Source organism: Lepidothrix coronata, unplaced genomic scaffold, assembly GCF_001604755.1.
Source record: "Lepidothrix coronata isolate B3197 unplaced genomic scaffold, Lepidothrix_coronata-1.0 Scaffold110, whole genome shotgun sequence".
In the NCBI taxonomy this organism is placed as follows: Eukaryota; Metazoa; Chordata; class Aves; order Passeriformes; family Pipridae; genus Lepidothrix; species Lepidothrix coronata.
Genome location: NW_016690290.1, coordinates 1290998 through 1313825, shown reverse-complemented (window position 1 = coordinate 1313825; position 22828 = coordinate 1290998). Strand labels below are relative to the sequence as shown.

General features: G+C 47.1%; 1 protein-coding gene across 1 annotated transcript in view; it reads right to left on the bottom strand.

Moving 5' to 3' along the window:
- The window catches only part of CFDP1 (craniofacial development protein 1), a 62037-nt gene that overhangs the window by 36725 nt on the left and 2484 nt on the right, over positions 1–22828 (bottom strand). The window contains exons 4-5 of the mRNA XM_017824363.1: positions 22246–22346; positions 6851–6955 (exon numbers count right to left, since the gene is read on the bottom strand). Coding sequence (XP_017679852.1) covers positions 6851–6955; positions 22246–22346 — 206 coding nt within the window. The remainder of the gene's footprint in view (positions 1–6850; positions 6956–22245; positions 22347–22828) is intronic.

Sequence of the window (22828 nt, the reverse complement as noted above, 5' to 3'; positions counted from 1 at the left end):
GAAGAGGCTGGAGCTCTGAAAAGAGACCAAGCACCCATTTAAGAGTTCAGAGTCACACCAACATCTTCTTTCAGGCAGGAAGGGAGAAAGCTGGCACTTTAGCTGGTAACTAACCTTAATTGCTTGACTTCACATCTTGATAGCAATCCAGCCAGCCTGGGCATGCCTGTTTTCTACACACAGTCCTGCATGAGGCCAACAACATAGCATGCAGATCAAAGTTCTGGCTAACAAGCGTGCTGGAAAATATTGGTGTGCAGATTTTCCGTGAATGAGGCCACTAGTATGAGGTTTTCCATGAATGAAGCCACTACTATGTGAAAAGCCTGGGGCAACAGGACTGCCTGAGAGCAGAGAGCATCACTCTGCTCTGACTACCACTCCAGCCTTACTTAGCTGGTTCATATTTTATGAAGAATGATTCAGCTGAACTTGCTCCTTGACATGAGAAAAAAGGAGGAACATGAGTGTGGGAAAGCAAGAGGATGTAACACAAGCATCTGGTATGGGGGAGACACTCAAGGGACATGGTACAGCTCAGTTAATATGCAAGGAAGCACTATAAAGGCAAAATAAAACAGGAGTGGAAACAAATCTTGGTAGACACACCCCCAGGGCACGGCACAGCTGGGAACAGGAGCTCAGCATTCACCTTCAATCCCAGGCTTTATCCATAAAGCAAGGCTGCCCTTCTCACCTCTCACTCCAACCAGACCAAGTCCCACATGGGAAGATACAGGGGTTTCTCTTCGCAACTTTGCAAGGGGTCTGGAATAAAAATACAGCTGGCTTCATTCCCCATTAGCAGTTAATTTCCTCAATCATTTTCACAGAGGGAGAAAGAGAAATGCTCATGATCCAAGAGATGAAAGCAAATTAAAATAAGCCTCATAAAACCTGTACTACCCTAAGGGAAAACTGCCCCACAACTTTCATTGGGGAATTATCAAAGGCCCCCGACTGGTGGGGGGTTGTTTGTATTTTATAAGACAGATGCTTTGGAGATGTAAGTCCTCAAATAGCTGAGATTCCATTCTGCTGAACCTCCAAGGAGACTAGAAAAAGAAACAGCTGATCCCAGTTAGTCCAGCCCAGGGATCCAGCTCAGCCACATGAAGACACAGGACTGGAGTAAGGCACAGAGCTGTACAGGCACTGCTAAACTTCTTCCCAATAAGATGCCATCGCCCAAGGAAAAGCAGCCACAGGCGTGTGAGCACGGCCACAGCACAGAACGGGGCCAGGAATTCTCATTCATTTCTGCTGCAAAAGAGAGGCGGGGGTAGAAGGCATTGACTCATCTGGCCTGAGAACAAGAAAGGACTGCTCCTGAGAGACTAGTTTAAAACAAGGATGTTCAGTGCACGTTTTGCTTTGAGTCTGGGAGAGTGAGTATGAAACTTCCCACACTCAGAGCTCTGTTTCTTATGGAAAAGGTTTAACGTAAAATCAAAAGCAAGAACTGTTCAGAAAAGAGGCAAAGACCCAAAATGGCCGAGCTCTCTCACCCACAGCCAAACCTCCAACACTGAACCAGAGATCATTTTCCCTGATGACAAACCTCCCCTTCCCCACACAGAAACACCTTTCCACACTCATCCCCACGGGGTAATTTATTTTGGTTCCCCTAGCAAATAAAACCAAGATACTCCAAAAACTCACCCAGTCTCTTTACCACATTGACTCAAGGAGTGGATACCTGTAAACCAGTAGACAGACACTAACAATGAATAATTAAAACAAAAATAATAGCAACAAAGGATCTAAGACCTGAAGAGAAATTATTCACTTGGAACAGCTACTGCCACATTTAATCTTTCACAACTGAAGCTTATGAATAGGAAATAAGTAAAACTAGCTCTAGGGCACAGGAATATTGCCCCTAGCTGGTTCATCTTGTTCACAGAAAAATATGTCATGTGTTACTACATCCAGGCGTTTGGCTACGGTGCAAGGGGCTGGATCTCTCCGTCTGGGAGAACAGCACTCTCTGGAGCACAGTAAGGGAAGAGCAGGAGAAAGATGAGAAGCCTTGAATCCACTAGGAAGAACAGAGCTACTCAAGTGCTTAAGTGACAGTTGAAAAAAAACCCCGCTTTCAGCTCCCCCAAAGGTCTTGATTACTTGCTTTATTTGCATCCTTGCTCAGCCTGTACAAGAAAAACATGCAAGAGTTTTAGCTAAATAACTGCAGTTGATGCCGAGCTGAAATTGGACTCAATTTCTGCTTTCTGAAGAGAAAAAGCCCGTGGGATTGCTGTGAAATTAAATTGCTCCTTGGAGGCATGTGAGTGCTGCAGCACTTGCTCTGGATCATCTGAGGATTCCAGGAGCTGAGACCCTGTGCCTGCCTCACCAGTGCCCACTTATGATCTCAGGTAACCAGATCTGGTCATGACAGCAAAGGGATCCAATTAGGTCCAGCCAACTCACACAGGAAGAACATCTTTTGCAAGATAAAGCTTTGAGTGCAAAGTAGCTCCTAGGAGAAGCCAGGCTGGAGAGGAAGGCTAGCTTAGAAACTACAGTTAAGAGGATGCTGCAAACATATTCCAGGTTCTGCCACAATCCCTATCCTCCCACAGAGAATGCCATCATACCTCCTCCTGCACATTGAAGGTCAGAGAGAAGACATGAACACGTCTTGCTGCTGGAGTCCCTCTACTCCAACATTAGCAGCAGAGTAAAGGACTTCTAAAAGCAAAGGCCTGAAGCTTTTCACACCATTTAATGGTCAGTCCATGTGAACTGCTGTACTGTATGCTCAGGGAGGAAGGTGTCCATCATGAACAGGCTAGAATTTATCTGGCTTTCTTTGTTCAGGGCAACTACGTGTGTCTGGGTCAGAGCTTTCCTGCAGTGCCTCTTCCTGCTGGGTCTTGTACCAAGGTCCAAACGCTTGCAGACCCAACTCAGCCCCAGGGTCAGCAAGCACAGCAGCTCCTGAACTCCGTGGGAGCGGTGCTGCCTGCTTCAAAGGCAAATTGTACCCTGTGTTTATACCAGCCTACAAGGCATGAAAAGGCCTAGGAGGTCACACATCCACCACTGTAATTTCAGGCAGGATCAAACAGAAAAGCAACAGCTGGGCTGAGTGAGCAAGTCCATGTTTAATTACAAATGGTTTCGGTAATAAGCAACAGCAAGAACAAAGCCGGTGAAAAACCTCTTTTTCTTCCTGGCTCCTGTTCAGGCCGTGTAGAAACAGCTGCCTAGAGGAGAATCTCAAATAAGATCCACCAAGTACATATTTTTCATTTTCAGGACTGCTACAGCAGCACTGTTCCCTTTGGAACACTGCTGTGCCCCGACAAGTGCCTGGGACTGACGGGCACATCGCAGCCGCTCCCACCGAAGGGCTCCGGTCGGAGCAGGGCTCTCCCAGCCCCTGCTCAACCCCCCGTTGTGTCTCACAAGTATGCACACAGTCATTTTGCAATAAGCCTCTTGGAGGATTTCATTTGCTTTAACAGCCTTTGAATATGAAATGCTGGTTGCAAAATGGGATTACTAGTGCAGAGGATGAGGGACTCAGCTCACGGGTCCTGCCTGGCCCGGGGAGGGGGCGGAAAGCAGCTCTGGGAGCACCAGGAATGCCCACCAAGCTGACTGATCCCTCCATCAGGTTTACAGCCAGGAGCTACTCCTGCTGTCCCCAAAAGGCCCTAGAGCAGTGGTTAAGGATAGGAAATGAGCCCTAAAACACAAACAGGCAAGAAGGCTTAGCTGGGTGGGTGGAGGGCTTTTTTTGAATGCTGGGAACCTTTCACCCATTTATTGGGACAGCAAATGAGAAGGAATCAGTGGGTCTCCTCATCACATCTGATACCCCTGATGGCATCAGTGAGAGCCAAACACAACCCAAGAACACAACAGAAACAACTGGAACAGAGTATCACAACCCCAAACCTCTGCAGTGAACCAATACCCACTGCCCACAGAACACTGCCTAGTTGGGTGTCACGGGGGGACACGATGGAATAATGTGAAGGCTGGGAAACCATCACATCCCTGGGAACCAAGGGCTTCTGACCTTTCTAGCAAAGCCTGCTGAGAGAACTGGGTGGGTTGTTTTGTACTCCTGGCTTTAATTACAGCCAAGTGTTTAAGTTATTCTCCTCCAACCACCCCCATGTCCCTCACAAGCACAAATCTAGCTTTTTATAGCACATCCGGTATGGATGTTAAACACATTCAGGAAATGCACTTTCAGCCCCAAACATCCCCTCCCCTGGACCAGTAAGGCTGTAAGGATTTGTGACACAGAGATGTGGAGCCGGATGTTTGGTTTTGTGACTGTTACTTCCCTGGATTACTTCTGTCTGTTTAGAGAAGGGAAATTAAATAAATGGAAGGTAGGCTGGCTGCATCCAGAAATAATGCATGCTGCCTGCAAGGTGAAGAAAGAAAAGCCAGATGGAGAGGCCCCTCTTAGCTGCTCGAATTCCCTGCACACAGGGCAAGGCTTTTTTTTTAAATAGCTGACAAAGCTCCTGGGGCTGACAATGGCTCACAGCACAGTGGGTGTCCACAGGCACAGTGAGGATCCCAAAATCACACAGTTTTCACTGCCTTACAGCGATACTGCCCCAGACTGGGGCTCTCCTGTAATGCACAAGGGAGAAATGCACCCTCTCCCACAAAACTTCTATTTTAAGTAGCCAAAGGGCACTTGCAAAGAACTGTCAAGCTATGCCAGGCTGTCAGGCCCCAAGCACTGCTCTGGCATGCCACAGAGGCTTGTGGCTCTTTGCTCCAGGGCAGCAGGGCCTGGATAATAGCTTGGCTCAAGTCTAAAACCTGACCTTTGTAATTTTCTTAACATAAGGGGCTTGCCTCTGGCTTTAAGGAACACCGCAAGCCTGCTAGTAATTTTCTCACCTGAAAATACCCTGGCTGGCTTCCCAGCTGGAAGCACCCTCCTAAGCCCAAAGCAAGCATGTTTGCTGGCAGTCTCAGGGATCAGTCTCAGATACTATCCCAATGTAGCAAACTCCCTGGAGTGCTCTCAGACCACAGGGCACACACTATCAAGAATCAAGAATGCTGGGCTGTTCCACACATTGACCAAAATACCTCTGCTGTAGGATCACTGCTGTAGGTGTAGGATGTGCTGCTGCAGGTTGTGAAAGGGAAGGCACGTGGGGCTGCACTGCATCAGGGTTTGCTGCTCTGAAGAAAGGCAAGATATACAAACCCAGGGGATTTTTCCCCTCCCTTCCCCACGGTCAGGTCACCTCATGTTCTGGGTAAGCAACTGTCAGCAGGACATCACACATCAGCAAGCTGAACAATGACCTAATTAAGCTGCTTCCAAAATAATCACACTAGATGAAAGTTAAAGGAGTCCTTGAACTTGTTATTTCTTATATTGATTTTTACTCCTGTTTTTTCCATATTTGATGTGGATTCTTCAGTTATCTGCAGCATTAACTCAAACTGGGCTCTGGCTATTGCTCCCGAGCAATCCAAGCTCCAGCACAAGCAGCCATGCCCCTTGGTAATGGCCAGGCTGTGGCTGTACAGGCCCACTGGCCACCCAGCTCCCCCCCTGGGCCTGTAAGACACAGGAGGAAACATGGATCTCAGCAGAGCAGGAAGGTGAACAGCCCATGGAGCTTTCCCCGTGGGCTGCCAAACCTGCCTGCACTTGGAGCAGCAGAGCATTTGCTGGGGAAACTGGAAGGCAGGTTTGAAGACATGGGACCACCAGCATTGTGCACAGCAAGAAGCTGCCTCAGCTTCAGCTGCCACCCGAACCACCTCTGGCCACCAAAACTGAACAAAGAATGCCAGCCCAACCCACGGCAAGTCTTCCAGCACAAAACCCTGTACACAGCAGTTAGGTTACAATTAATGAGCTCTGCAGGGACAAACCCTTGTGCAGTGTGAACAACAGCATGAAGACTATGTTCATCTATGCCTTCATTCAGCTCAGGGAACAGCAGCTGTCAAGGGTCACGCACACACACACTGTGCTTTCACTACCCTGAGCTAACTATAAGCTATGCAACACTTAGCTGGAAAAATGAGTGGCAATCCAGCTGCAGCAACTGAATAACAGTATCTCGGGGAAAGGCAGCCTTAACTCACACTGCAGAATTGCTCTACAGCAGATGGGAAGGACAATGTATTTATTTGATGGGTATTGTTTCTATGTGACCAAATCATAGGCAGCTTAAGTCTGCAAACAACTGACTTAAATAGAAATCACCACTGGAACACAGAAGCCTCTCCTCTATTCCTAAGAAGTGGGTGATCTCCCAAGCTCATCAAGAACCAGAGTGGCACGTCAGATGCACAGGGGGCCCAACCTCTTTGTATCTGTGGCAAGCATTATGATAATCTCAGAATTAGGTGTTAGAGCTTGAACAGAAAGTGACAAATCCACATCAAAATCATATTAGAGAACATCAAAGAGGCGAAAACATCTCACATTTAAATGCTCACCCAAAGTTTGTAAGAAGCCACAGCCCAGTCTGTCATGGCTTTTTATAGTCCTGAGAAGCACCTCTCAAAGGAACTGCAGGCAATCCCAGGCATGTTCCTTGGCTACCTGCAGTTTCATCAGGCTGCTCAAGACATTTGAACCACTGTTTCCTTACTGGGATGAATGACTTATGAGGATTGAGAAATGTGAGCCTGAACGCATGAAGTGAGTCACTGGAACTCATGGGTTGCTTCCCCCACCTCCTTCCCAAATCATCACACCTTCCAGGCCTAGTCTTGCTCCCACTGAAACTCTGCAGGAAACAAACACCCACTGAATACTGCAGAGCCTGTATTATTGGCTCGAGTGCCATCTTTCTCACTGAGGCTCTACACCTGGGCAAGGAAACCACACACTCACCCCGAGACTGTCGGGAGGGAAGCTGGAGCTGCTGACTGCAGTTTCTCTTGCTGCTTCAGAAAAGATTTAGCTTCTTTTGAGTTTGAGTCCACTTCTTTAGTCACTCTGTTGGAGGAAAAGAGACAAAGCAGAGGGTAAGGAAGAGTTGTAATCAACAGCAAAACCACAGATCCAGCAAGGAAACACAGAAAACAGGTACGAGAGTCTCCACAGCCCCTGCACAGAGATCACCTCCATCAGATGCAAGCTGAAGAACATGCATCTTTTTAAGATTTCATTCCAGTGACAAACCCCTTATATTCATGGCAGGAAAAAGGAAAAGAGGAGCTAATTAGAGCTGGGGGAGGATGGGACTTTTTTTCTTCCAACAACAGGAATTCTTATTCATTCAAGCAGGCCTTTTTCACTAGCAGCTACTAAATGCTCTCCTCAGGTCACTGGGGGCAATTCCAGGCTCTTAATTGGGCTCTTGATTTCCTCAGTTGTTGGTCAGTGAGGCAGCTCTTCAGCCACCCACGTCTCACAGCCCACGGCACACAGCCTTGGCAACATCTGCAACCCAAACCCGAGCACAGAAACTGGCTCCAGGCACGGGGAACGGGAGAGAAGGCTCTGACAAGGCAGAACGCAGAAATTCACTCTCATTTTCTACTTAATTTTTGTTTGAGGCCCTGAGGGTGCAAAATATTGAACTTCAAAAAATTATAAGTCAATATGGCATCTACAGCGGGGAATGAATTACAAACATGAGAAAGAATCTCTAGAAAACCACTCAATAATTAATTGTTAGAAAACCCCAGCTCCTTTAGCCCCCTCATTTACCATGACCTGCCTCCAGCAACACACTCTTCACGCTCTCAGTAGCTCTTAATGAAACGCCTCAACTTGCCAAGCTAACAATTCTGCTCCCTTGGACCACAAGCCTGTGAGTCTCTCCAGAGCCCTGTGGGCACAAAGGCAGCCTGACCCACAGCTCAGGGAGCCCAAAGATGTGATCCTCCATCCCACTCCCTTGCAGCCTGGGCCTCTGGCTGCATCTGCTCCAGCAAGGGTGGGGAGGCTCATCCCTGGTCTAGAGCAAATGCAGAGGAAATGCAGAGGCTGAAAGCCTCACTGGTCATGGGATCTGCTCTGTTTACAAGCCAGGTTTAATCACTGCTTGCCTCCTACCCACCAACCTGACCCTGCAACTCCCATATAAGAACTGGCTGATGGACATGGAGAAACCCAGTGAGGTGCAGCCCCAAATGGGTTACTGCTGGGTTGGCATCAAGGAAAGCAACACAGAGTTATTTGTTAAACCTGGAGGCACTGACGTCCTGAAATCAAACCTGCACACAACTAGTACAGCCATGTCTCCATCCTGACAGTGAATCAATATCTGAAACTTTCTTCCTCCTTCTCCTGAGACTGCAAATACAGAGGAAAAGGTGCAAGAATAAACTCCTGTGCTGTACAACTCCTGCTCAGCCTTGTTCTGCCAGCACAGGAGGAGATTAACCCCGTTTGCCCCCACATTGTCACATGCCTTTCAAACCAGCAGCAGTCATGTGGATAGAGACAAATCCCACACTATGAATATTTAGAAGTGTTTGCTGATCAGATTGGTAAGCAGTGGGGTGGGAAAAGGGGAAAAGCGGTTCAGGAAGAAACAAAAGCCTTGCTACAGCATCATCACAATTCAGAACACCCCAAATACACCATTGAGCCACAGCCCTCAGCAACAGTGGTCCATCAGGCAGCAGTCAAATCCATGGCCATGGATTTCCTCTGGCATGTAAGCTTGGTGTTTTCATGCAGCAATAAGGCAGGACTCCCCCCCCAACTATGAGGGCTGAGTTCAGATCAATACAATCACACAGTCTATTTATTTTCAAATGCAGCATCTGAACAGCCAGCTCTGTCCCCTGCTGAGAAAGGAGAAACCCCTCAGAACGCTGCCCAGGGAGGGGCTGGCACAGGCCTTCAATGACACACACTTCAGCCAGCCAGGGGCACAAGACAGGTTGCTACCAAGGGTTTACTTATGCTTCCATACTCTCATCCTCCACCACACCTCAGGGCCAGCAATGGCTGGGCACAGAGTAGGACACTTGGTTCAATTTTCTTTGCTCCCTTTGGCCTGCCAGCAGCTGCTCTAGCATACATTTTTGGAGTTGTCTGCTGCAGAAATTCAGCTGCAAAGCTCAGTGCAACCTGTTCCACCAGGACTGCACAGCTGGGGACAGAGGAATGCGACAGAAATGTAATTAAAAGTGACCTTTCAAGGCAATTCCATCACAAGACCCACTGATTGCCTCATAAACTGAAACAAAAGCTGCTCTGAGGCAGGCTGCTGCTGGGCTGATGCCAGCAGCAAGTCCTGCCCCACTCCAACAGGAATGACGAAAGAGATTTAAAAGCTTTACAAGGTATTAATTCAGGTTATGCACATTTCAACCTTTCCCAGATCCCAGGCCAGGAAGGAAAAAGAAATCCTCTGTTCTACATTATTATGGGAGACAATAACTCTCTCCATGTAGAAACCAAAACACTTCTTGTTCTTCATGGGGAGAAATGGGAGTCATTAATCCAGCTGGAAGAAATCACAGTCATTACTAAGGAAAATTGCAAGACCTTTCACTTTTAAATACTTGATAAATAACTATTTGCCTGACTGTTTATTAGGATGCTATTCACACATTGTAATCCAGGAATAAACATGAAAATAAGTATATTGTCAGCAATAAAACAAGTAGCTACTGTCTCGCCCACTTGCAGCCCCTGTAATTCACACACAAACCCCCTCACTCTCATCACTGTCCTGCAGAGATTTCATTATACTGCTCTGCTATTAAATTGCATAATAAGACTTCTAAAACACAGAATAATTATTAATTTTTTTTTGACCCCACTGGAGCCTGGTAGCACAAATAATGCTAGCATACAAGGTGATGTGCAACTGTAAAATAGAAATGTCTTCCATATTTTGAAGTTATTATAAGGAAAACATGCTAGAAACTATATCACCAAGTGCCTCGAGTACTTAGGACCCTTCATCTCTGAACCGAGCTCAAAGTGGCACCCAAGCATGTAGGCATTCCCACACACCCCCTGCTGTTTTGGTGCCCAGCAGTGGGTACCACCACCCTTCCTTTTACATTTACCAACTGAAATGCTGCAACCTACATGCATGGAAAATGCCCCAGTTACATACACTGGGCACCAAACCCCACGAAGACGACACACAGTCCCAGGCTGTCCCAGGTGCTGTTCCACAGAGCACCCACAGTACTGAACTGCAGCATATGAATTTCAGAACAAGTGCTTGATGTGCTCCCAGCAGTCCCCTTAGCCACAGAGGCACCTACAAGGAAGGAGCAACACAGGCTGGAATGAGCACTGTGCTCAGAAGGGGCTTAAACTCATATTTTCATGCTTCAGTTCAGTGGCAGTGAGTCTAATACAGCAGCTTGCCTTCTGCACTCTGGTGTTGCACCAGGGGTGAAGAGGAGGGTCCCAGTCCATCCCACCATGGGAAAGCACAACACCCACAGCCCAGGACTTGCCCCAGGGCAGTGCTCAGGTGCTTCCACTCCAGCACTGCTGAATCCAGCCCTGCTTGCCAGAAACAGAACTCCCAGGGGGATGCCAAGGCTGCCTTGTGTCAGCAGTGCCCAGCTCAACACTGAGCAAGGTGCCCTGCAAGCCCTCGGGGGAGTGCATCAGCAGAGCTTCATCCTTACCCAGAGGGGAAATGGAGGCAGGGCCCCAGAGGCAAGACAGAGGAAGCTGGGAAAGACAAACAGGCACATCAAGAAGGCTTTCAGGCTCTATCTGTAGTCTGCTGTGTAATAGCAACTTTATGCATCCCAAGTGCCAAAATCCCTCCAATTTACCCCCAGGTGGCTCAGCACAGCTACACTCTCCTAACCAAACACCTGGTGCACATCAGGCTGAGAAAGCACACGGTGCTATTTGGGTATAAGGGGATTTGGAGCAGAGAAGAGAGTTAAAATCCTTAATCACAGCAGTGCAAAGTTACCATCTTCCCTGACCTTCCTGCTGGGAAAGGCAGAGCAAGAGTGGAAGCTCTGGAAAATGCCGTCTCTTCACCACTTGTACTCAGGACAGAGCCCTCACTCGGGAAATCTGCCCCAGTTTAGACCTGACACAGTTACAAAACTTTCCACACAATCTTAATGTTGTTAGCTCTGGGGAATCACAGACCAAGGGGGGCAAAAATGAGGCTAATTATCCTTTTTCAATATTCCCCATCTATGTTTAGCCTCAGTGAATAGTCCTCCAACCTTCTGGAATGATCACTTGAGGAGAAAGTAATACTCATCTACAGGGATTTGTAAAACAACTTAAACCCTTCTGAGCGGAGAGGAATATTTTGTTGGAATATTTTTTGGGTGACTTTTGTGCTCGAGCTGTGATGTCTGTGCCTTCCACAGACAGATGCACTGTACAAGAGGCAAGTGCTCCAGTCTGCAAGGTCCTGAAACTGCTGGAGTACACAGGGTCAGCACCTTCCAGGAGGGAAGTGAGTCCTCACACAAGGAGCACATCTGCCTGCACACTGCATACACATTTATTTTATGTTGGATTACCTGGGGTAGAGCAGGCAGAACTAAAATTAATACGTCCCAATCAATTTTCCCTTTTTGAAGTTAAACATCAGGTTTTCCCCTTTTGGAAAAAAACCCAGCATTTTCCAAATCTTTCTCTTCAAACCAGGTGGGAGAAGCTGTTCCCTGGGAAACTGAGCCTACTCCCTGAAGCAACACAGACAAGACCAGGCTGGAGAGACCGATAGTTTTGTGGGCTGCCTGGATAGGCAGAAGCTGGCTGGTTTTTAAAAAGAATCAAATGTGATCAGAGCTCTCCTGGAGTCAGGCAAGGGCCAAGCTGCCTGTCTGGTGCTGTTCCTCACAGCAGGTGTGTGCTGCTATCCAAGCAGTCAGCCCAGACTGCATCTCAAACCAATTCACCTGAAAACAGGCAGAGGTGAATGGTATTTTAACATCAATAATGTATAAAAAGTACTTTTTATTGTAACCTCGTAAGCCTTGAAGGAAACAACCAATTTTCCATTATCTCCTGTATGACAAAGACTCTGTGACAGATGTAAAGAAAACATATGGACAGTGCTGCCTCCTGAGATGCTGACCAAGCTGTCAGGCCCCTTTTGGGCTTCTGCTTGCTGCTTCCATAAGAGGCTCTCTAAATTGAGGGAAGTAGCAATCCAGTTACTGAGCTCCCACTGGGACTTGCAATAGGTAGAGCACGTCAAACACGGCTCTCTGGAGAAGCTGATCCACAGCCAGGGCACAAACCTTCATCTCTTGTTGCCTGGAGCTTTATTCACCCCAGTTTAAAGCATCTCCAAGTATCAGATCTCTGCTTGCTCCTTTGGATAACTATTCCCCTGGCCAGCTCCATTGTGCTGCCTCAAAATCCCACCGTGCATTAACATTCCAATCTTTGAGGCATCCCACGGTTTTAATTTGTACCTCCCAAAAGGATTAAGTTCACATTAGGGAACACACCTCCGAGCTGAGCAATCCAGGTGAACAGATGAGCTGTCACACGTGTGAGTGTGACAGTCCCTGACCCTGCTAACCATGACTTCCAAATATGCAGAAAGCAAGAGGGATCCCTGGAGCCCCCCAACTCCTGCAACCCCCAGCTCCCTAACTCAGTGCAGGGCTCGTGTCACAGATCTCTCCTCCTGCTGGAGGAGGGAGTACCACAGTTGTTAAGAGCCAGTGGTTTCAAATTCACTGGCAGCTATGAACACTGGGCACAAAGGTTACACAGATCATAGCAGGAGACAACTCACACCACAAAGCAGAAGCACCTCCATGGGGAAAAGCCAGACTAAGCTTGATTTGGTTTGTAATGTGTTAATGAGAGAGGAAGGCAGCAAACAGCTTTGCCTTCCCTTCAGGCTAACACAGAAATCCTCCTGGTTCACCATCTCTTAGTTACAGAAAAAAAAAAAGCATCTTGCAAGCTGCACTTTCCAGCAGGGGAAACCCCAGGCCCAAGGGCTGCAAAGCAGGCTCTTGCCAACCTCTCACCAGACATCAAAAGCCCGTTTCTGAGCCTGGAGCTGTCAGGAATGAGCAGCAGCTTGGAAGAAAGGGAAACAGGGCAAGCAGCAAAATGCTGGGACTGGATCTGAGGCCCCTGAGATGAAGGCATGAACAGAGGGACAAAAGATCCCCTTACTAGCAAAAGAGCCTCTGTGAGACCTGAATAAGTCACTAAGCACCTTCTGTTTTCAGATTTTCAGGAGCCAGGAAACTGCCTGAGAGCCAAGTACAGAACCAATGTCTCCTGCTGGGGAAGGGTGGGATTTTTACGGAAGTATTTCCACGCTAATTACGCACAACAGAGGGAGAACACGCTTGGAAGAACCTGCAGATGAGAAACTGCAGTTTGTCACCCAGTTCCCAAAGCCAGTGCAGCACTCAGATGTCCCAGGTCTGAAAGACCTAGAAACTCCCTAGTTAATTTGGAGGTCAAGCCATCATTTTGGAGATGCTTCGAGACTCCTCCCACCTTTGGAGATCCCAGCTGAGCCTTCTCTTTCATCACACTGATTACCAGCAAAACTGCACAAATGAAACCAGCACACGTGAATTATTTCCTTAAAAGCATCAAGCCACAAGAGAAGTGTCAGATGACCCTCAGGTGGACACCTGCTCAGTCACTTTGGGACTTCCAAAAGCGTGGTGAGATAAAGGAAGACAACAGGGGTCAGGAGGTTGGTGAGTGCACTGGACAGAGCTGGCACTACGGTGTGACACTTTGCAAGTCACAGCCCCCTGTGCTTCAGCTTCCCCATCTGAGCAGAAGCCACATCTGTACATCCACTAATGAAAAAACCCTGAATAGAAGCTGTTCATTAGGCCATTCCCCTTCTCAAAGCACATTAAGCAAACCATAACATGATTTACTTCAGAAACAAGTGCTCTGGCTTAGAGTCCTGGCTAGGTTTGATGTTTATGAAGTTATAATTTCTGCAGCTGCCTCTGAGAAAGGCAAATGCCTGGCGAGTGAACCAGCACACGGCACAGCTCCTGCTCACACTCCCTGACCTCACCTCTGGGCCATCCTCATGCCAATCAGCACTGTACCTCAGTATTCCCAAAGGAAACTCTGAAACAGCAGGGAATGGATGCACACAGAGGAAAGGTTATCAAAATGTGCCCCTGAGACCCTGTCATTCTTAAGCATCTTTTGAAAGGTAACATATTTTCACTCACTGCCTTCCAAAAAAAAAAAAAAATCAATAGCTGTTTTTTAAATTGGAAAAAGCCAATATAAACTGTGGATAACTGAGGCATGCTCTGACCTCTAAGAATAACAACAGCATAAGGGCAGAAACAGGCTGCTGCCTATGCTCCATTATGCCAAGATCAGCATTTTGGTGCTAGTTTGTAGAAAAGCAACCAGTCATTTTTTTAGTCTGCCACCTCTAAACAGTGTTCACACTGATATTCCATGTAATTCTGGGTGGTTTGATTTGTCTTGTGGTCCCAAGGCATCATCCCCGGATTTCTAACGCTCAGACTGAATTTCTGGAAAAATCTTAAAAGCCAAGGTTTTGCAGCATGTGAGCCTCCCTGAGGAAATGGTATGTCACCAGAAAGTGGCTGGATCACATTTCTCTGGGACACCTTAGCCAAGCAGGACTGAGGATAAAACCCTACAGACATCAAGCATCACCAGTCAGCAACACAAACCAGAAGTCCTCAAGGAGGCTGAGTTTTGGAGTGGCTTCTCAAGGGGCTACTGATATTCATTTGTCTTACTTTTTCTAACACTTCCTTGCTACTGCAGTCAAAGCCATTACAAAAAGCACATGAAAATATGAGTGGTTTCTTCCTCTGCCCCTATTAGTTCAGTTCACTGTCTTCCATATCTAGCCTGACAATACCTGTCTACCTCACCTGGTGGAAGCTGTGTAGCACTTGCTCTCCAGAGGGGAAAAAAGGCAGGGCTTTCCAAATATTTTCTAATTTTTTTTTTTTTTAAAGCACATATGGAACACGTCAAGCACATGTGAACCTTGATCTGACCTGCACCACAGCACCCACAACATCAGAGATGCACACCTGAACTCCTGATCTTTCTCCTGATTTTAAAAGCTACTGTGCTTCCCTCAGCTTTGTGCGAAACCCCACGAGCACAAAAATGACCAAGATTCACACCCAGCAGGAAGCGTGAGCGTGCTGCCAACTCCTTGCTTTGATTCCTCCACTGGCTTTCCTGAAAAGCATCACAAGGTAAGGAGACAGTTAATGGTGTTATATGTTCTCTCAGTGCTCATTAGCCAGACACCTGTGACTGAGCCATGCTGAGACCACAGAGCAAGAACACAGATGGACAATTACACATTTTTAAAATTGCTCTCTGTGCCAGCTGTAAATCTTGAGACTTGTGGGAGTAAATTCCCTGCCCTTTTTACCTATTCCCCTTGAAATACATTATCAGCCTCAGGATTTTCCCCACTCCTGTTCAATGCCTGCCAAGAGGAAGCAGCAATATTGCTCAGACAGCTACCTTAACTGTCTTTAAAGCAAAGCAATAAAATAGGTGGCAGTCTCCCAAACTCCTTGGCTTACACACCCTTTGTTTGCCAACTCTGTCACGTTTAGTCAGTCTTAGCTGTCATGTAAGGAACAGAGAGGACATCACAGCCACTGATAAGGAAATCAGAGGCTGAACAAGGGCAATGGAAAGCTCAGGCTGTTCTCAGATGTCTGATCAGCTTCTCCTGCAGCCCTTTCCACCCTTCCTGCTCTCTCCTAAAAAGGGTCTGGATCCAGGGGCTGAGGCTCTGGAAGAGGACAGCAGATCTGGAGTTAAAAAGTGTGCAGTCTAGGACACAGCTGTCCATTCACCAAGCACACAGGTGAGCCAGTTAAAAAAGGAAAACCAATCCTGCAGTGGTGAGAGGCAGCACCGAGACATGCCGAAGCAGCAGCACTGTACAACTGCAGAGAACTGAATTATAACCTCACCTCCACTCTGAGGTCAGCACTTCTTGCTGCAAGGGGATAAATCAGTCCTTCACCAGCTCTGTACAGCTCTGCTGAGGAGCTTACCAAGGTGAAGAGTCCAGCAGCCCAGACAACACCACGGGCTGGGCTCAGAGCTCACCATCCCACTCAGAGAGGCCTCAGTTAAACCTTGATGACTTCGCAGGAACCAAAAAAAGAAGCTCTGGCCATGGCCTGTAGCCCTGCCCACACAGTTCCCATGTCAATGGCATTCTTGTACAGAGATCCATGCTACTGGTGGAGAAAGGGCTTCCAGTGGCACAGGCAAACCTCCTGACAAGAACCCACCCTCAGCCTCCTTACATCACCTTTGCTGCTTCTGCCCAGAAAGTCAGGAATTTCACCACCAAAACCCACTGATTCAACCTTAGGTCCAGCTTAAGTCCTTGAATTTCAACTTGAAAACAACTCCTCTGAATAATCTCTTATTTCTTAAATCCTTGAGGTAGGCTGAAAACCTGTGAAGCAGCAGCACAGAATGAGTAATGAGTTTTTTTCCAGGTATACCCTAGATGATAACCACTTACAACAAGTAACAGACAAAAATCAGGTCCTCCTTCACCCCATGCTTCAACTGTGGCAGATGAAATATCAGCATCAGCCAGGATAAACCCCAGTAATCACTGCAACGATTTAAGCTTTGGTTATTAGTAAGATCCTTTATGTACTTCCTTAACACTTTGTATTTTGCTTTAAAGATGTAACAGCTGCAGTGTGAACCACCATCTTCCCTAGCCTGGAATACAGGCTGCCTCTCAACTCTGCTCAGCACAACTTGTTTCCTGAGAGCACAGTGGTCACACAATTAAAAGCAGTCATACACCAGCAGCCCAGAGGCTGTTCTAAATCACAGATTTGGTCTTACAGGAGTCAACAGCAGTGAGCCCTTATCCAGAGATGGAGTTCATGTCTCATGTAGAACAGCCCAGACAAATTGTTCTGACATGAGTTTGCCCACTCCCTTCCACAGACCTACATGAACTTTTAAGTATTCCTTGTATCCAGCAGCAAGTCACACACTCAGCTTGTTGTCCAGGAGGTTTGGCACTGGCCCTTCCCACCTTGACTTGGTACATGTAACACACCAGCTCTGTGTGGATCCCTGCACATCCTGAGCCATGAGATACAGGAGCCCCAGTGAATCTGTGGATGTCATCAATTCTGCCATGCCTGAGTTTTCACATTCCCAAATAGGGAATAACAACACTTCTTTAAAAGGTGCCTTGAGACACATCAACACAAAGTTCTGTAGGAAAGCCAAGGATTTTCCCTCTTTACATCTGTAAAGCCTTCGAGGACTTCATACACATCAGAGAGCTTTCTGCTCCTTTGTACATACCTCTGGACTACATGCCTTACTGAAACCTGCCTCAAAGCAATATAAAAAGGCAAACAATATCTGTGGAATTGGGTCATCATCTGTCCCTTCAGGAAAGAAAAAAAGACCACTCTAAGTTAGGTATTTTCACAGCTGTGAATTTTATCTGAGAGCTCTCTGAGTGAGGGCCCTGAGCAGGGCTTGCTGCCCCACTAACCATGAGCATTTCTGCACTGAGGTTCAACAGCAAACTTTAATTAGGCAAACACTGAGGAACACCTTCAGCAGCAGTCTGAATGAATCAGGAGACAGGCACTGAAGAAGCAGATAAAGATTACCAAGCTCAACCTTAAAAGATGAACTTCAGTGAAACTCAGCAAATCTCAGCCTTCATATATGAAAGTAATCGAAGAGTTCACTGGACAAACCTTCACCTGATACGCAAGATCCCACAGCAAACCCCCAGCTCCCTGGTGTAAATGCCTCAGTTCAGGGCTCTCTGCTCTGGCAGTCTCTGATGTTGCAGTAAGAATGATGCCTTCAGCACTTACCAGCTGCTTGGCAGGAGGAAAACACACAGTGTACAAGGAAGTACTGGCTGGATCTTTGCACTCGCTCACCCCAGCACCGAGTCAGCAGAAGGGAGCTCACACTGCAGACACAGGGAGACCTTGAAACTTATTCCTGACACATCTCTACATGGATCCAGGCCCAGCATGCTGCCAGCAGCCATGCAGCTTGCATGACAACTCTGGCCCCAGATGTGGCGAGAAGCCAAGAATTACTCACATCACAGGAACACCTGCCAGGAACAGGTTTAACGTGTGCATGAACAGTGAAGACACTCAAGAAAAAAAGTTCAAGGGTTAATGAAAAATCTAATCTGCAAGTCTCAAACCATGACATCCAGGCATCAGGAACAATCACCTCTGAGAAGGTCGCTATTTGCCACCTACCAGTGGTGAGGAACCGAGCAGTGACCACAGTTCCGAGGTTGCTGCCCAGCTTTCTGGGAGTCCTTTTGGATCCCAGACCAACATTCCTGGAGCAGACAGCCTTGTGGGTGAGTAAAGGGAGCTGTGACAGGAGCGCCTTGCCAGATTTCAGGAAAAGAGCAGGGCTATCCCCCGTGACAGATGGAGAGTGGAGCCCTGCTCCGGCTTTGCTTTGGCTGCTTCGTTCCCGTGCACGGGAAAGCGGCCGAGCACCATCAGCACAGCAGCTCTGCAGAACCAGGGGAGCATTCCCAGCCCGAGGATCACCTGAGTGTGTAAAGCTCTGCCTTCAAACCACAGAAGCACAGAAATACAAAGCTTTTAATTTGCAGTCCTTTACTTGGGATCTGTGGGGTGTGAACAAAGCAGGGTGTTGAACACAGGCCTCCCATTCCTGAATTAGCACCCAGGCTAGGCACCACTGCTCCTTTCAACTTTGTTCTGTCTCCCATAAGCTGAATTAAGGTGCACAGAAGATATTTCAAAGTAAAATCTACTCTCCATAGCGTTCAATAATAACCCAACTCTGCTCTTCCCTCCCAAGTTGCCACACTGACATCACCGGGCCAAACCCGCTCCATGTGAGCGAGCTCCACTCTGCTGCAGTCCCAGCTGGACACAAACTTGACTTCATGGAAAGAGCACAGAAGGGGTTTAAAGAAAGCCAAGGACAAAAGCATATTAAAAGTGCTAAAGAGAAAACAAGCAATTCCATCTCGCGGTGGTTAAACCCTGGCATGGGGATGCAATTCCCTATTAATGCAACCACACGTTCTGCATTGTGAGGCAAGTTCATAAACCAGAGGCTTCAAAGGAGCTTCAGTCTCCTCTGCCAGGGAGAAATGGCTTGAACTTCCATTTACATGCTGAACTGCCTTAGCAAATGGCTCTTACTGCCCACAATTACAGTCATTTGGGTGACAGTCACCTGCTGCTCCTAATCCATTTAGCACCAAAGAGGCAGGAAAAGCAGACAGGAAAGTCCCAACTGGAAAACACTGCAATCAGTTAAAGATTGTTCCCAGTTCCAGGATTCAACAGCTTTGGTTTTATGAGGTAATATTACACCATGTATTTTGTAAACTGAGAGCCACTAAATTCTTCATTTGGTGATTGTTAATTTGTAACACTCTGAACTTTAAGCTCAGCATTAGCAACTGATGCAAGCACAGACTCATCAAAAGGGACATTAAGTGCAGCAATAACCCACGGGGAGTTGACAACTGAAGGAGAAAGGTCCTTCAGCTATTCCAGACAGCCAGTAGCTGGAGATCTCTTTCAAGAGACTTCTGCTACTCCAATCAGGCAAGAGAGATCCTACCATCTTCTTAGGGGAGAAAATAAATTGTTCTGCAACAGAGATCAGGGCTAAATGATCTTCTGTTAAGAGCTTCAGTGAGCAGACTGTGGAAATCTGTGCCCTGAATCTATCACTGCCTAAATACTGATCTAAATTCTTCTGAAGCTTTCAAAAGAGCAACACTCAACAGCAGCCTGCAACCATTTAGAAAGGAAAGCCACACTTCTCATTTCAGTTCTTTCAGGCCAGAAACACACACACAACTACCATGTGCTGGCCCATGACAGTAACCAACGATTTGCCAGCAGCTGCTTCCCCAGGCAAGGAAGTCAGTGTTTGGTACTCGGAGCATTTGCAGACGTTGGGGTGGTGCAAAGACGAGCTCCTGCTATTCTGAAGAAAAAGCAGCCCTCTGGCCCTCACCTAGCGTTGTTAGGGGAAAGCACCAGCAGCTGTGAGAACCCCTTGTGCCCCACCCACAGCTAACAGTGTAACCCATTTAGAGAGGCAAGATGTAGCAAACAACAGAAAAGAGTCAGCTTTGAACATCGCAAAAATCAGGGGGCAAAAAAAATGGAAGGATTTTTTTTTTTTTTATCAAAGTGCTCAAGAACATAACTTTGTTTTCACTCTGGTAGCAGCAGAAAATGGCCCTCCAGACCTCACTGCAAACCTTCTGTTTGGCTCTTCAACCCACTGATACAATGACCTCTGTAAACAAAACGTGCATTAGCCTTGGTGTTTGCAGGATTAGTCTCACTGTCACCCAGGCTCCAGCTTTCGACTATTTCATCAAAAACTGGTAGAAATTTCTTGTGGTTCCTCTGCAGTTTCCCAAGGTAAACAGTCACACTGAGCAGTACAAAGGACACTAGAAAAGCAACTGGTGCAGAAAACTGTGCCTCTTAGTTACAGCTATTAAAAAATTACAGATAAGATACTGTCAAAACCACAAAATCAGCATCTTAGGAACCCTGAACAACTTCTGTTCACAGAAGGCAAACCACTTTTTGAAGGACAGAGAAAGTTTCCCCAACCCTTACAACTAGTATTACCAATAAAAGCAAGAGCTGCACTCCTAAAGCTAACCAGCACACAAAGTCTAGAACTCCAAAATCAGACCAACACCTGAGTAATCCTAAGCTCAAATCATAATTATCTGGGGCTTCTTTTCATAGAGACAGGTAAACAAGCAGTTCCAAGGCAGATATTTTTACTAGCTCCCTACTTTAAAGGTTCCCATACTTCACCAAAAAATTTGCACATAAAAAATTCCACAAGTGGAAGCCTCATGTTCTGAAGTAATCCTGCAAGGGAGGCCTTCCTGTAATTCAACCCCCTCTTTTTAAGTGACACTTCTATGCTCGTGTTAGGCCACAACACTCACCTACAACACCCAGATGGATGTGTCCATGTTTGTCAAACAAACTGATTTCAGGCAGGCCCCAGGAATGCAGCTCTGCCTGTGCCATCTGATGACATGGCAGAACCCAACGAGGCTTTTTTGCATGACAGCCCTGTGATCCTACAGCTTCAGCTGTTCTCACCTGCTAGGACATCACATTTGAATCAGGAAAAAAACCCCAGGAAAATCGTGGACAAACAAGCTGGTGGCTAAGGAAGGCAGTCAGAACACAAAATTTCTGCCTGTAATTCTGCTACACATTTTTATCTGTCCACAGGAAGGGCTTAACCTCGCCTTTGGAGAAAGGATATGATAGACACATTCTTCCTCAAAAGCTGCACTGGTACAGCTCTTTGCCATTCCATCAGTCAATAAAGGGTATTCCTGCAGCCCGGACTGTGCAGGGAAATTGGGAAGCTCCTACTCATGGCTCTCCTCAGCTCAGGCAGCGAGAGCAGTGGAAGCCACAGCTCTCTGCCTCCTCCTCCAGATTTAGGTAGCGCGGGTGTTATTGCTGGGAACTGCTGCCCTCTGGTGTTGCACGAAACAGGCGAAGTTCCTGCCTGACAAAACCAGGTTCACTGCTACATGTAAAGAAAATGCCCCATGGTAATAACCAGTAGGTCCCAGGGCATTCAGATTTCAGGTGGGTTCACCGAGGCCCCTCAGTTCTGGTCTTATGAATTTATAAAACACCTGCCCCTTCTTTCAGCACAGCCTGAAGGGTCTCTTGCAAGCCAAGCTCAAACTAAAGCACGATTTTACCCAGCCCACCCCCTTTGCTGCAGCTGTTTCAGAGGTAAAAGCACTCAGCTGTTAAGTCTGTTCAACAAAACACATCTTACTGCCTGCTCTTCCTCATGGATTGTGAACATCACCAGGGAAAGTGCCAGCCAACATCCTGCCCTCAGCACAGGACTTGGACCAGCCCCAAGGAATAAAACATGTTACCCTCATCCCTGCAGGACCAACGTGCTTCCCTCCTTGTCTCAACCCTCACAAAGGCAGTGCCACTGGGAAGCTCTGCCAACCAGTATAAACACTGTCCAGCTGAGGAGGCCTAAGTGAATTCACAGGCCTGTTTTGAGGTTGAGCAAAGACTGATGTCTGCATATAAGGACACTGCGCAGCTCTCGGGCAGGAAATCCTGGCCTCGTTTTCCTTGAGGTCTGTATTTACTCATGATAAAAAAAAAAAAACAGTGTAAAGGAAAGAGAAGAGCCACTGTTTTTCAGAGCCCAGGTCCAGCCTGCCCGCAGCACAGCAGCTCCCAGCTTGCACTGGGCCCACAGTGGACACATCACATCTGCCAACTTACTTGACTTCCTCACCAGCAAAATCGAACGTTTTGGTGATTGTCACTTTTCCTGAATCTTTTGGCTTCTCCTGAAGCTTATTGCCACTCTTCTCTTCTTCAACCTACAAAACAAAAGGAGAAAGCAAGATAATGTGTTTGTGGAGCCAAGCAAAATTCCCATTCCATGGGGCTGAGGACCCAACCCAGACCTCAGGTAGCACCGCAATTTAGGCTGGGGGTCAAAGCAAGTCACCCACAGACAAGAAAAAGGACATAAATGCCCCTTCCACAGAATGAAATTCCCCATTTTGGTTCCAGGCTGTCACTGGAGTTCTAGGATCAAAACAGACCCAAAATAAGAAGTGAAATTGTGATAAATGGAGGAAGGAGCACTTTGCAGTGGTTCAGAAAGCAAGCAAAAAAAGACTCACTTCTCCCAAAATAAGCACCACCAGGCAGTAAAGCTGCCAGGGTGAATTCCACAAAAATACTATTATTTTTTCTCAAGAATAAAGAAGAACACAACCATCAGCAGGAAAAGCAAGGCTGATCTTCACACTTGTCAATAACGTCTCTTTAATTTGAGAAGGAAAAATCTTTATTA